The 16,298-nt window shown below is 39.2% G+C and overlaps 1 protein-coding gene across 1 annotated transcript in view; it reads left to right on the top strand.

Moving 5' to 3' along the window:
* The first annotated feature begins 11,163 nt into the window (after positions 1-11,163).
* Positions 11,164-16,298, top strand: part of grapa (GRB2 related adaptor protein a) — a 37,655-nt gene continuing 32,520 nt past the window's right edge. Inside the window, exon 1 of the mRNA XM_042504139.1 lies at positions 11,164-11,545. Coding sequence (XP_042360073.1) covers positions 11,468-11,545 — 78 coding nt within the window. The 5' untranslated portion in view covers positions 11,164-11,467. The remainder of the gene's footprint in view (positions 11,546-16,298) is intronic.

Raw genomic sequence — 16,298 nt, 5'->3', positions numbered from 1 at the left:
GCTACAGGAAATATGATGCATAAGCTGAGGGACTGTACTCTATTTTTTGTAGTACATTATGGGGTGTGATATGTTTTTGTGTACACACATCTATATATAGAGAGAGAGACAGAGGAAGATAGTAGGGCTGTCAAGTGATTTTTTTTTTAAAATTGTGATAAATCAAAATTTTAAAAAAGTTTTTAATTTTTACCAGATTTTCTTGATTGGGAATTCAACTACAGTATTCGTTTGTTTAAATATTTTATTCAGTTTTCATCACAAAAAAGTAACATATACAAACAAACAAAACCACACAACCCACATATAGGCCACACAAAAACAAAACAAAGCAAAAATGGGTAAGATTTAAAAAAAAAAAAATAGTGCCAGGCATATGACTGTATTTGTTGACTGATGTCAACAGGTCTGTTGTCAGTTTCCGCACATTTTGCAGCACTTTAGTTAACGTCTTTGATTTAGTTTCATCCACAAGTCTGTGGTGATTTGAACACTCCAAAGCAGTGCCTTGCCAGCTTTGGCAATCAAGTTGCCCGCTAACACCAGTCTGATCAGCTCAGGGCCCTGTACATCTGGGGGCCCTTAGCAGGATCATTTGGGGGCCCTGCCTTGCAGTGGATAATGAAGTATTGCCACCACAAACCAGCTACTAAGTGCAAGTCAGTAATCATAATCCTGACACATTTTATTGTTTACCTCTTTTAACATGATGGGCCGCAGTTCTTTCACTGCCACATTTCTACTTCTACTTTATTAGTCTGATTGCCTTGTAAATTTAAAAAATGGCATTTACTGTATTTGTCCACTAGGCAGCTCCAACCCCTCAGTATTAAAACATCTTCAATTTAGTTCTTCTATATACTACAAGTGTTTCTGGATTAGCTGCATCTTTATGCTCAGTTTGTAGGTTTTATCAATTGCAACACTGCATACGGACCCCAGTATGAGGAATAATTAAATACATTAGGTAAAAATAAAACATTTATACCGCATGCAAAAAAAACTGCATGTTTTTTTCCGCAAACTACATAGGACAAGCATAAAGTGGGAATTTGTAAGGGGAAGACTCGTGGGTACAGAACCCATTTTCATTCAGATATCTTGAGGTCAGAGGTACAGGGACCCCTGTGAAATAGCCATTTATTTATTTATTTATTTTTTGGCAAAGTTTAGCCTAACTTTGGAGCGTTATCTTTCCCCTTTCTGACAAGCTAGCATGGCCTGGTACCACTGGGTTATTTATGTCTTCTAGTTTAGGATTTCTAGTTTCATATGATACCAGTACCATCACTCTGGCTTTAAAACTCAGCTCAGTACAGCTCCATAAAGACAGGAATGTCGGCCCTGAAATTCCCTGAAATTAACGCAATTAAAAAAAAAAAACAACAACATGTTATGTATGAACATCATCCCTAGAGCCTTTTATATGATCGCTTAAAGTTAAATGTCCCTCCCCAGTGCTTAAGTAACAAACAGTCCCTTAGTACAAAAAAGAAATGTCATGATTTGTCAGTGTCAAAGTTAGCCTTGGCGTGTGTGTGTGTGTGTGTGTGTGTGTGTGTGTGTGTGTTACAGGTGTGTCCCTACAAGCCACAAATATTGCAGGGCAGCATTCCATCACTCAGACTTCTCCACTGTCTCTGTGCAACCGTCTCTTCATTTAAATGGAGGGAGGAACCCACACGTTTTACACACACACACACACACACACACACACACACACACACACACACACACACACACACACACACACACACACACGTGCATCACACGCTGTCATTTATTCAAATCAGGTCCTATGAATAGACTTGAAAGGTTCCCTGAAAAGTGTACAGTGAGCTATGAATAGACGTCTACATGTGTAGATGCTTAAAAATAGAGGTAGGGATCAAAACGTCACATGCAGAAAAAGTTGCCAACACCTGTGCGACAGTATGATGGCCAATGTGGTGTCTGTAAACTTTTTATTTGGCTTTCTATTAATATGCTGAAGTTCCTGGTTGGCAGCGACAATTTATCTTGGTCTTCTTTCATCGTCTGAGTCTTTATACAGAGTATCTCACAGGAGCTTCACTGTCTCTGCTATGTTCAGAGCACAGGATAAGCCAAAGAAAGCCTAAGCCAATTGTGTTTTTTCGGCCTCTGAGTGAGTGAGAGAGTGAGAAAGAGAAAGAAAGACTTGGACGTCATGGTGCGAGCAGGCTGTTTAAACAATACCTTTCTGTTATCAGCCACACTAGTTTTCTGGCTTGAAACAGAACGGAGCTGACATTTGCAAACCAGGATGCAAAAAAAACACAGATTACTGTTGTTACTGATGAACTAACTCAAGACTTTTACCAAAAAATGATCCTCTAGTAGTGTTATAGTGTAAAAACAGGCTAATCCTGTTAACTTGCATCATCTTCTTTCTTCGTTTTTTTCTGGTGTGAATTCAGTAATCTGAGCTGATGACTCACCACTGTGAAATTTAAAGTATCCACATTAAAACATTAAAACTGCACAACTCCCAGAACAGTCAATATTTAGCTCAGATATGATCTTATTCAGAAGAGGATTATGCACCAAAGCTAGTTTGTTCAACAACACGAGAGGTGACAGGAGAAGGTCATTGTTTTTTTGATATATACCAAAAAAATACAAAATTAAAAGATTTGATTCGTGATGTTTTTTCATCACATCATGCAAAGGCGAAAGACCTTAACTTAATTTTGGTCTGTCATACGGACAAAATCCTTGTATCTCCTTTGTTCTGTATTAGTTGAAATAAGTGACGTGTGTATGATTTAGCTATGAAAAGTTCTGGAATAACCAAGTCACAATCCCATAACTTCACCCAGTGGCAGACCTTCCTATGGGCGACATAGGCGACCACCAAGTGTGCCTCTCAAAATAATATATATTTGTAAATGCACACAGAAAGCAAACAGTATAAAAAAGATATTTATCTATCATGTTTTATTAGCTAAGTTGTTTATTTATGTTGATTTCTCATCGGCTGACATAGTAGTATATAAATATCATATAATCTGTGTGTGATGGCTTTATTATTTCATAATTAAATAATATATATATATTTTGGATTTATGAAAATTAATGCTGTAATTGTATTTTATTTTTTAATTTATCAGCCCACAAGATTTGATTAAAAACAAGTATATAATATAATATAATATTGTGAGATTTAGTTTTAATTTAATTAAAATGTATAATTGATAAAAAAAACAAGTAGATAATATAATAATATGATGATATGATATTGTAAAATTTAGTTGTAATGAAAAGCAAATATAAATTTAACCTAATGTCATAAGACATTCAGTTTGTAGAAGTTAAAAACCCTTCAGATAATTAATTTGTTTTTATTCACACTATATTCAGTGGATATTTCATGATGCATCACTGGATTCTATATTTTGCTTTGTTATTTAGCAGTGCAGGCAGAGTACTCTAACTTCCAAATAAGCTTAGGGTTAAGTTTGAGCTCAAAGTTATTATGTGAATAATAACTTCATTTTAAAAAAGTATTAATCCGGGAGCTTATGATGCCTTCATTTAACTGGATTTTAACACAACTTTAAAGTAATTTCTACACAATGGTGCTTTTGGTTTTGTATGGCAAGCTGCTCAAGTGTTATATTTTTCTCAATTTTTTTTAATCAAGTCTGCTTAAGCTTGTGCAAACCTGGACTGTGCTGCTCCATTAGAGGCAAACTATGTGAAATGTGAATGCAGTGAAGGTCAGGCATGTCTTACAATGTGTGTGTGCCTCCTGGAGACCAGATCCCATCACTCCTCCGCAGGTCCAATTTCTGCCAGTAGAGGTCAGGATTATTCCACTTTTTATCGTAGGACTTGTGCTCATATTGTAATGTCAAGGTAACCTGAAAGGTCTTTGTAACTGAACCCCTGCAGCCACGTGTGCCCTTTAATATGTGATTAGTGCTGGATATCCTTAATTTAAAAAGTCATTAAAGCTAATTAGCATTAAACACCACAGCCTGCCTGCTTTCATATAATTACCCCTATTCACAACACTCATACCCTATTAGGGACTCATTGGGCTCTTCGCTTTCCTGTCCGCACCCTCAGGTCGAATGCACTGACTGAGTCTGTTACTGTTCACATAGAGGTCCAATCAGTAAGGCAGCCACCAGCACAGGATCAGTTGAGTAACATAAAGTACAAATTAGTCTCATAAGCATCTGACCAGTAGTGTAAAATCTAAACCATTATTAATTATAATTATTATTACTTTACATAGCAGTTTTTCAGGTACAGACTGCGGTTAATCACAGCTATAAAAGCAGTGACACATGTGAGTCATGTTAATCTGAATATCATTTGGCAGCATGTGTGAGTGTAGCGCTTCACATAAGAAAACTTGCATATAAACAGGTCGTGATGGTCGCTGCATAAATGACTGATGCATCAGTTTCAAAACCTACAAAGTTATGTAATGTGGAAAGGGACGAAAGACTGGCAGGATTCAGTCTTTGGCCTGCAGTGGAACACGTGGTTCCAAATCAGCAGAAAAGCAGAAGAAGACAGAAAGCATGAAACAGGATCATGTGTAATACCTGCCACTCCTGCCAGCTTATTAGCTAAATCTTTTCATCGTGCAAATGGTATTATGCTTGCTGGGGGCTGGAGTAAATTCTACCTGAAGTAGGTGAACGAGGAGAAAAAGTGCTGTAACAGTTTTAATATTTACCAGCCTAGTCACCAGAAGAAAATGTTGGCACTGTGAGTTTTTGTACACCAAAGATTTGTTCCATTTATATGTTTTATACAGATCATATGAACATTTCGAAAGCGACAAAGCTCTGATGACATGAATATGAACTGAATTTGTAATCTGGAAGGGATGGAGGCCAAACTGTAGACCACTGTTAAAAACCAACAACAAAAACTGTTATTTAGGAAGACATTTGCAGCATTTACAGCAGCAACCGTGCCCCTTAAAGCGGGTGTGTTTAGGGAGTTATCAGTGGCATTTCAAGCTGTGATTGTGCTACCAAAAGTTGGTATTTTTAGCAACATATTGGCGACATATCCAGCAGCAACTCTGCCACCCAAAGTGGGTGCTTTTAGTGAGACATTGGCAGTATTGATTGTGCTATCAGCAGCAGGTGTTTTTTAGGGAGACATCAGCAGCAACTTTGCAACCAAAAACGTTTTTGTAAGCATGAGATCAGCTGCATTTCCAGCCATAACTGTGCCACCAAAAGTTGCTGTTTTACTAACAAGACATCAGCAGCATTTTCAGCCATGATTGTGTCCTAAAAAGCAGGTGTTTTCAGTAAGATTTCAAGCTGCAATTTTCTTTTTAGTGAGATTTTGCCACATCTCCAGTCGTGTTTGTGCCTCCAAAGCAAGCGCAAGGGAAACACCAGGAGCATTTTCAGAGGCAACTTTTCCCCCCAAAAGTGGGTGTCTTTTAGTAAGATATTGGCGACATTTCCAGCAGCAATTGTACAACCAAAGCTTGGGCTTTGTAACTAAGACATCATGGCATTTCCAGCTGCAAATGTGCCCCACTTTTAGCAAGACATTGGTGGCATTTCTAGCTACAACTGTGCCAACAATAACAGATGTTTTTTGAGCAAAACATTCACAGCATTTCCAGTGGTGACAACAAGAGACTGGCTGCATTTTGTGGCACCAAAACGGTGCATTTCAATCACATTGTTGAAATGTAAAGAAACATAATGTTCCAGCATATCAGCTAGATAACAACATACAAATGTTTCATATTCATGTTTTGCAGAAACGAATAATAGTAACAAATTTATTTTTTGATTGATTGGTTTGCATTTACACATTTGGAGCACACAAAGCTTATGTAGTTTAACTTGAACCTTCCAGCTACCAACAACCATCACTGTCAAGTTTACAACTCCAACCATTATACAGTGTCTTTGAGTTTGTGAAAAGTGCTTTATAAATAAAAAGTATTATTATTATAAATGATTACAGAAAACTGAAAAAATGGCATCTTGAAATCTATAATTCAGGCATCCTTGGGGACTTAGTCTGCCTTTTTGTTTGCTCACTATGCTGTCCTTTTCAGCTCATCACTGTTGTTAACAGACTCTCTGATGGTTATCCCATTCAACCCCTGAACTAACTGATGTGATCTGAACCAACAGTTACAGAGGGAGCATTAATAATACACAGTGTTAATCTTACTCAGCTGCTCAAGCGCTGTATTAATACAAGCACTGCCAGCTGTATCTGCATAACTTGATGCAAGATGTGTTTTTTATGTTTAATTTTCTATAAATCATTATAGCTTCCACCAACCGTGGTTTAAGCATCACTGTAGAAACTCTTATCCTTGTAAAATTGCTGATGCAGATAGAGGTCAATTATATCTCCACCGAAAAACTGCATAATTACCGACAGGCAATGAGTAATTACTGTTTTACTTGACACATACGTTTTCAAGGGTGAGCACTACAGTGGCCTTCTTTACACGTCTTATCTGGGTTTCTTCTATATTCTGTGCATCAGTATTTAAATTTTTAAAAAAATGACACATCCTTTTTTTTCTCTTATTATGTTGACTTAGTCATGAAATATGTCACTCAAACATGAACAGACGATTGAGCATCCTCTCCATCTGGCTCAGCTTTAGAGGAAAGGTTTTGGAGTTTTTCAAGCCAACTTGATACAAATAAGGAAATCATTACATCATTTAAATCTGAATTCCTTGCAAAAACAGTCTGATATAAAGAGAAAATGATAGATATAAAAATATGAAGAGGACAATATAATATATGGAGAATGAGAGGGGAAGAGAGATATTTTTTTCTGGTAACCGAGCAGAAGAAAAGAGCAAACTAATGAGGAACTGGGACGCTAGATTAAACAGATGGAGAAAGGCAGAGTTGTCGTTGTCTTTGAAGGGAAGTTGAGAGACTTTGTGCCCACCTGCTTTTCCGTTGTTGCCCACTTGCTTCCATTCTCTCTCTCTCTCTCTCTCTCTCTCTCTCTCTCTCTATCTCACACTCACACACATACACACACACACACAAACCTGTGTGCGAGCCCTCTGCGTCAGTGCCCCTGACAGGATGAAACTCAGGCAGCAAAGCTTGCAGACGAGATGGGCTTGTGTGATGTGGTGCAACACATGTATGCACCGTAACTGCAGGCTATCACTTTTTTTTTGTTTTCAAAAGGACAATGTAATGTCAGTTAACGCTTCATGACCTGAGAAATTTGGTTTAATTTCTTTGAGAAACATGGGAAGAGGGCGACTGGCAACTTAACAAGAAATGACCGAAAAATTTAGTCTAGTTAGAGTTTAGTTAGAAGAAAAATATCTAAAAAAAAGAAAATAAAAAAAAAAGAAAATTACTTCAAGAAAGTAGCGAAGTTTCTTGACATTTTCCCCATGTTTTTGATAATATCTAATCATCCCTCCCAGATAGCATTCAAATCATTTGTTGTCATCTTTAACATTTTTTGCTGCAATTTGCGGGACATTTCTTGCCTAGTTGATCATTACATTTTGTTCCCCCTGTTTCTGAAAGAAAACAAAGCAAATTTCTTAGGTTTCAGAAGTGTAAATGCAAGTAAAAGGTGCCTGAATGCCGCACAAGAAAACTGATGTCGATCCAGGTGTTAAAGGGTTAGAAGTAAGTTTTTGAAGACAAATATCTTCAGAAAATGCTCAACTGATGCAATAAAACAACTTCATAAGTGTTCAAAACATCCGGCGCTGTTTTCATGGAAATGGACACAGGAAGTGACGTAACTGCGTCAGCTAAGTGAAGTGAACAGAATTAAAAGGGTATGAGCAGTGAACACCACCATGGCTGAGGAGACAAAGAACAGAACCACCTACAGAAAACTTGACAAAGAACAAAATCCAAAGGAAAAAAAAGTAGCGCCCACTCTGTTTGTTTGAGAAGTGAAGCTGGTAAATGCCAACAGGAACAGCAATGACCAATTTGCACAAAATTGCATTTGGAAATGAAAGAAATTTGCTTCACAAGCATACAGGTGGATGCACATCTGTAGAGACTGTATTGATTTCTAAATCTACTGATTCAAAGTCATCTTTAACTTACATATAAAAACATGCAGAAGCCTTTTATACTGAAATGAAACTCTAACCCTATATTGACATTTAATCTGTATTTATGTGTATTCCTTTAATATTCCTCATCAGAATTTATACATTATATACAACTATCTGCAGTGTGTTACTTCCTTATTGAGATGCCATACATATCCTCATGGGGAAATCATAACACACAAGATGGGTAAAAAAAGTAAAGACTGCATTTTGGCCTGAGAGCTGAACCGTAGTTCCACTTCCTCTCGCTCTCTTCCTCTTCTATTCTTCCACCACCACACATTCAGCCCTCCTGTCTTCCTCTTGCAGTCCCTCTTCTAATGGCTGAGTCAAGAGATCAGCTGACAGGGGATTTCCTGGACAGGTCATGCTATTGAAACCACAGTCCATCCATGTTTTCCGGCCATTCTGCTTTGTCCAGTACATTTTTTCTTATCTTTTCCCTTCTAAACATTCATCTTGCCATCTCCCTCTGTCTCTTGCTATCTCACATTTTTCACACATCAGCTGGCATTAAATTAACAGAAACGAGGGGAATTGTTTTTTTAGAGTCTCAAGAATATGCATGTTTTGGGTTTTGCAAAAGTACTGTACTGCAGGATAGTTTAACAAAGAATAAATAAAAACACATAACTCAGGATTTCGAACAACCACTGACAGCAGCAACATCTGTCTTGGCATATTTTGACAAGGCAAAAGGGCGAATGCTCTCTCTCAGAATAATAACCATTGTAACATATTTTATGTAATGCACCCATGATATTCTGCTGTTTCCAAAGCGAGCATCACTGACTTTTTGGGCTAATTTCACAACATCTGTGTCATGTCCTTTTATTCACTGTAATGTGTTCGTAGTGGAAATGGCTCGCTGTGTATTGTCAAATGAAGATCAGATTTTTTTTTTGGACCATGGTGTGTGTTGTCTCCACATGGTGTAAGTGACATATTTATTGAAAACGTTAGAAAAACGTGAGGACTTTAGCATTAATTCATCTTTGCTGCAGTTTGACAATAGCCTAGTTGGCAGAAAAAATTGTTGGCACTATATGTTTCTGTAAACCACTGTTACATAACATTTTGTACATTTCATATGTATCATAATGTGTCTAAAGAGTTTGCGGTTCTGATTATGTATACCAGATGACTGTGTATTGTTGAATGGCGGGGTGACACCTGGCGAGATCATTGACCATTGTTTGAGACCAACAAAAAAAATATTTTTTTCTTCTTTTAGTGGGACACTGCAGTATTTCAAGCAGCCATTTAGGCTCAGTTATTAGTTTTGGAGTGGAGCAGAGTTCATGGGTCAAGCAGAGTTTGTAGAGAGACTGGGGTGAGCTCACGTGCACAATTCCCCACTGGAACTCAGGTCTATCACCTGTGAATGTGGAGTGGACTGGCAGGTGACTGTATTAGGTAAGCTGCAGAAAAAAGTAACAGCATGGAGCTTGTGGGAAAAGCTGGGACTCTGAAGAGGGGCAGGCAGGGCCCGTGGTTGAGGAGGAAGCAGAGTTGACGTCAGGCAGGCAGACAGCAGAGCAGACGAATCCAGTAGGAGCAGGAAGCGGGATCATTGAAACAATAAACACCAGAGGCATTCACACAGAAGAGATGTTTCGCTCGGCGGGAGGCTATGAGGATGGCTGGAAGAATGGTGATCTCTCGACGGAGCCAAAGCAATAGAACACTGCACAGCCACAGACAGGAGAACCAGGAAGTGCTCAGGCAAAACTCATAGACAGAAGGCTGTTAGGTTTACTGGGGCAGAGACAAGGAGAGGTGGTCAGAGGCAAGCCGAATCCAAACTAGGAAAACAGTCTGAGAGTGAGTGCTGGAAGTCCAGACATGGAAGCAAGGACAATCTGGAAAAAGTGAGTGGAGTGAGGCTGCTTAAATACTGGCTTGATTGGAGATGAAGAGCAGCTGGGAGCACCAGGTGGAGGTGATGAGGCTGATGGGGGGGAGTGGCTGTGTGGAGAGAGAGGTGGGAGTGGAGTAAATGGAAAAAATCCCACAGCAGCAGAAGAGAGGCATAGCAGACTGTGGCAGAAGAACAATTTCAGAAGGAACAAATATTCTCCTTACTGCCTCTCGAGCCTGCAGACTTTTGAACTCCTGTTTTGCTTAAATCTTGCAGGTGAAGTGAGAAAGCATCCCATTTATGCTCAAGTTACACCCACAGTGTGTCAGTGTAATTTTCTGTGATCCTGAATGTGTCCCGCCAGTATTGAGATGAAAAGCTTTTCCTTGGCAAACCTTTTTTAAACTCCCTACTGTATCCAACTTGACTCCAGGGCACTTTTCGCAGCAGTGAATTCAACTCAGTGAATGAATAAAGTTTGGATATATGATCTACCCACTGTTAGCTGCCTGCTGCTGCTGTCAGACACACATCCATAAGTGGAGAACCCATAATAATATTTTAAAACTGGCTATATCCTCCATCATTTACTTTTAAGATTTTTTTCCGAAACTTCAAGTCATTTTTTTTCTCTCTCTAAACCTAACCAAATGTTTTATTTCCTTAAACCTAACCAAACGTTTAGTGTTGCCAGCACCTAATTTAAAAACATTTCGTTCCACCATGTAATGCGTTGTTAAGAGGTGGGTGGGGGGTGCAAAGATGAGACTGCAGTCAAACAAAGGGGAAATCAAGCTCTTGTAATGGCTACTAGCTCAGGAGCTACACACTGAAATATGAAAATATTCAATATGAACTTAACTGGTGTTTCAAGGGTGCCAGTCAAATTTTTAAATTTATCCATTTCTGGGTGAATCATTCCTTTACCCCTCACTTTGTCCTGACCTTTACTGTAAGTTTCCATCTTGTAAAGTGTTAAATGAGCAAACATGAGCTCACCTTTCATCTCTAAGGTGTAACTCTAAAGCCAGGTCACACAGTGACAAACCACACACACACACACACACACATAATCCACAGAAGCCACACCAACTGTGTGAGACAAATATATACACAGGAAGTGCCTCCCACTCCCTTGCCCCCACTTGCTGTTTCTCTCTCTCTCTCTCTCTCTCTCTCTGAACGTTACTCATGGTGGTGTGTTGCCGAGCAGCAGCCAGTCGTGTTTTTCCCCTCGCCGAGCTCACTCTCTCGCTCTCTCATCCTGTGCTCTGACTCTCTCGCGTGCTCTGTGGATCAACGGACAGACGAGACCTCTCCTCTCTTGCTCCTCGTCTTCTGTCTCACCTCTTCCTGTTTGTTGTTTTATCTCATCCTCTTCCTTTATTTGTTTTTTTAAACATTTATTTTTATTTCTCTTGTTCCCCCCTTCGCCCTGTGCCAGGGGCATCAGTGGGGGTCCCAGAGAGAGTGAGTGTGTGTGTGTGTGAGTGAGTGTGTGTGTTGGAGGTTTCGGCATGGAAGCAGTGGCACTTTATACGTTTCGTGCCACAGAAGGTGATGAACTCAGTTTCAACAAGGGAGACTTGCTCAAGGTAAGGGAAATAATTTTTTTTCTACTTTGTTTCTGTCTATCTATGTATCTATCTATCTGTCTACAAACATGCAGCACATGTTCCCACATACTGTACTTCTAGATCAGCACAGTGGTCCAACAGATTAACCACCTCTCTCTTTCTCTCTCTCCGCCTCCACTGTGATAATTACAACAATTATAACTTTAGCGTCACACTCTGTATCCAGGTGCTGCTGTTGCTGACTAGAGAAAGAGCTGTATGACAAACCAGCCAATAGACGGCCTGAACTGGTATTGAATGTTAGAAATAGTTTTGATTTTTGAGAAGGGGCTTGGCAGCTGAAACACTGCATGAAAATATGCTGTTTAAACTTCCACAGTTAAGAATAGTTTGGCATTTTGGGAAATACGTCCATTCTTTAAGACTGATGCCACTATCATGTCAGTACACTAAATATGCAGCCAGCTAACTTAGCTTAGCATGAAAAAACTGCTAAACTGGCTCAATCCAAAAATAACAAAACCCAACTTGCACATCTAAAACCCACCTTTTAAGATATTATATCTGATTTGTTAATTTGCAGAGAAACTTCAGAGTGAAAAATTCTTTGTGTGGTTTGTAATGTGCTTTGGCTGGGGTCAATAACTTCCTGTAGTTTTTGTTCTGGTATCGCAACACGTTCTCATCCCAAGTCGTTGCATATCGAAGCTTTGCAAATACACGTATATGTACATACGTGACATATTATGCTCAAGATATCCCCATGCGTCTGCTGCTGATACTTCAAGATGCCCCAACTAACCCTGTGACGTCGACAGAAGCATATGGTTCGGATGAGGCAACAAGCAAGGTTAGGGTTAGAGAAAAAACATAAGGATTTGGCTTGACATTCAGACAGGAACACCAACCACCGACCTCTGAAAGTTTAGGGTTTGCCAGACCCTTTCACCGCCCTTTCCGCCCACCCTAGGCACCCTTGCACTCCTGATATTACATTGTTACCGGCATTTTTTTAACCTGATGCTGTCTGGCAGCAAATCAAGCGGCCACCCACTGATGGGTTTTGTCCTGCTGCGTTATCAACTTATACCACCCCTCCGCGTATCATACTGCCGTCCGGTTCACCGGCAGCATATCATGACACCACAAAAGGTTCCATCTGTCCACATTATAAAATGACTCTGTACAGCGGCGTATCATACAACCGGAACGTGACCTTCGGCATCAGTATGAAATCACTGACAAAGCGGCAGCATACAATGACTTTGGAATGAGAACATGTATTTATGCAAAGCTTGATAACCAGCCGCTGGCTGTGGCTTCATGTTTAGCCACTGGACATCACAGTGACATCAATCCTCTTGCACAATTCTTAACAAAAAAAAGTACATTTTCAAAAATGACAAACTATTCCTTTAAACTAGTCTAATGTTGGCTATAGGATGCAAAACAAACCTTTTCTTAAAGCTGCAGCTGTTATGTTTTCCTGGTGGATAATGCCTCATTCGCTCAGAATGCAGTGCTGCGATAGTTTCTGCACAGCTGGAAATTACTGTAGTAGAAAATTGTCCCTCTAAGACATCAGCAGTAAACCTCAGCATTAAAGAGCAGGAGCTTCTCACTAGACTTATGGCACCAGCTGTTCCACGGTCAAACTGCACAGGGACAAACTCAAGGCAGAAGACACAGCGAGATCAATTTCTCTACAGGATTTAGCCTCAGAGGACCAGAGTGCAACGCTGCTGCAGGACAAGTTTCAGGGGGCAGAACTAATTTTTTCACAGTTGGAAAAATCATTATGTTCTCATTAAGACCACTTGCACATAGTTTGTTGAAGGCTTTTTGGAAAATATTGGACATGACTCGGTAGAAATAGATGAAGCAGGTGGAGAGAAAGACGTCATCATAAAATAACCCCATGACAAGAGGATAATAACGCCTGAGGGTGGAATTTACCTTTAATTGCATGCAGTAGGCTGGTATATTATTCATCCCAGACACTCTGTTCCAATATTAGACAACACGTGAATAAAGCAGCTTCTCATTCCTGCTGTCTGCAGAGTCATTGTTTTGGAGTGTCAGTGTCTGATGCAGCCAAAATGAGGTAGCATTTAGTTTTCCTGCCCTGTCAGTGTTACAGTAAATAACTGTGATTTATTGCTGTATTTTTTTGCAGAATATATATCACTTTGTAAAGTTAAAAAAGTTTGGGCTTGTGATTTGAAAGTCTGCAAACTGTGACATGATAGCCTACTATATCAATGGCTAGGTCAACAGCATTAAAGTTAACTTGTGCTTTCAGGCCACAGCGAGTTTCTAAAAACACAGTTCAACTCGTTTATGCACCACGTTTTCTTTTTTTTTGCCGCCGGGATAAACTGCTGTTTTGTCTCCGTCAAACAGCTCTGGTTCAGACTCGGGTCAAACTGTACTTTTATAAATAATTCTTCACATTTGTTCATTCCTGCTTGCGGCACCAGATGGCCAGAGCTTTATAATATCACAACAAATCATATAGCTTTGCATCATGCAAAATGCCCATCATTTAAAAAAAAAATCTAAATTGACTGTCAGATACTTTGCTGTCACTGCTTACTGGTGTTTTTGTGTATTGTTCTATTGTGTTTTCTTCATGTTGCGTTGTGCAGTGGCCATGTGGAAACAAATCAATCAGGCTGACTAGAGTGTGGACTTGTGATGGAATGATAAAAATAGCATCGAGTAGCTGCTACGACATTCTGTTTATCGCTGGAAGACAGTGTGGCCAAGTCCAACTCAAGGGACAAAAAAGTAGAGCGCCAAAACACACGTTTCTTTTGTTCTCCAAACCCCAACACATGAATGTGACAATTTGGGGATTTAAATTGGATTTGGACTGTGTGACAGACTCCTCTGCCACTGGCAGCATTAACAACCACAGGGAGTAGCCAGGTGGTGTGCTCAAGAACGGTGCTACTTTTTCTCTTTATTTTTTGTTCAGTTTGTGTTGTAACAAAAAAAAGTCCCAATTCCAGAAACAGGCTGTCTTTCTGAGTGCCTGACCAGGGCATCCAGGCGCAGGGGGTCACCTGACCTGTTTCAGCCTCATTAGGAGTTCAGATATTTACAGTGTAGTGTCGACGTTCATGTCGGAAATGTTGCATTTTTCTATGATGCATTATGGGCTCTTAATACGATTGTTATTTTATGGGTTTATTATGTAATTCTTAATTCTGTTGGTATGGTCTGGAAGGAGCTGAGACAGTCATAGCTGAATCAGTGGGGGTGGTCATGGATAAACATGCTAAATATACATATCCTAAATACACATGCAGAAAAAAATAACTAAATTGTTAATGGATTTGACTGAGCTCAGACTATATTGTGTTCTTTCCCCAAGAAGCAGAATAAACATTAAAAAAGGATGATTAAGAGTTCATATATTTACAGTGTAGTGCAAATGATCACATCGCAAATGTTGCATTTTTCCATGATGCATTTTGGGCTTAATAAACTAAAAAAAAAGATGATTTTGAATTTTTTGTAAGATGCAGGACTTGAACCCTCAGATTCAGAGTGGGGCAGTCATCAGAATCAGAATCAGAACAAGATTAAATACCAAGTGGATTTTCACTTACAATAAATTTGCTTTGGTCTTTAGTGCATACATTACACATAAAGTAAACATATTAGATAAAATAAAAAATACAAAAATGGTACTGAAACATTCAAAAACATAAATGTAGAATAGAAATGTAATTAATTAAAATATTAAAAAAGATATTTTAGAAAAATACTATAACATAATTATGGTATGTACACTTGAGCTGTTTCAGAGTGAGAAAGCTGTACAGTTTTATTAATCAGGGGTTGTGCAAAAGTTCACAGTATAGCGAATGATGCAGCGTCTGCTGGGAATAAAGAAAAGCTGATTTTATTGCAAATTCAAGAGCTCATGAATGCTCAACTGGCAAAGTCTAATTAAGGGGAAAAATCAAAAACGACACAGAGGGACTGACACGAGGGATTGGAAAAGTAGAGCAAGAGACGGCACTTTTCCATTTAAATTTTAGTTAGACAAGGCAACGTCTGTGGGTCACAGAGTCAGAGTGATGAACTGAAGGAATACTTCACCCTCCAAATGACAATTATTGTATCAATTACTCGCCCCATGTCATGTTGAATTTGTGAATTTGTTTTTCTTACGTGCCTCCGTGGTAAACAAAGAATCCAAAAACGAAGAAAATTCTTGATGAATTCATGTCATAGAGGTCCGCATGGATTATACTGCAGTTTGTAAACAGATGTTTTGATAAAGTTTTGCTGTTCATTTTGGATTCTGTGTTTCCTGGAGGCATGCAAGAAACTTTTTTTTTTTTTTTTACATGAATTCCACGTAACAAAAGTGTATAATCATTACACAAATGGTCATGTATTCCTTTAACTAAGGCCTAAATTGGGCAATATGATATAGCAGACTGGAGACAGTCCAACAGGTTGTATTAAACTGCCTGAAACATATCAAGGGGTCTTTTAAGAGGGATTTCTTCCCATTCAAATGAAATGTTGTCTGGCCGACATTGAAACCACCCGCTGAGTGAGCGGGCGATCAGTCAGGTCTTTGATTGAACCTTGATTGATGCCACTGTAAGAGCAGTAAATCACCCCATAGCCTGCAACACATTTTAAAATGTTCGTACAATTTCACAGTGCCACCATTAAAGTAGTTGGTGCATGAAATGAAGTTCCTAAAGGCAGAAGAGGGGACAGGACAACTTTTCTGGCAGATGGG

The sequence above is a fragment of the Plectropomus leopardus genome, chromosome 17, assembly GCF_008729295.1.
Source record: "Plectropomus leopardus isolate mb chromosome 17, YSFRI_Pleo_2.0, whole genome shotgun sequence".
Classification (NCBI taxonomy): domain Eukaryota; kingdom Metazoa; phylum Chordata; class Actinopteri; order Perciformes; family Serranidae; genus Plectropomus; species Plectropomus leopardus.
The sequence above is the reverse complement of the archived record's forward strand: the minus strand, read 5'-3'. Positions and strand labels throughout refer to the sequence as shown.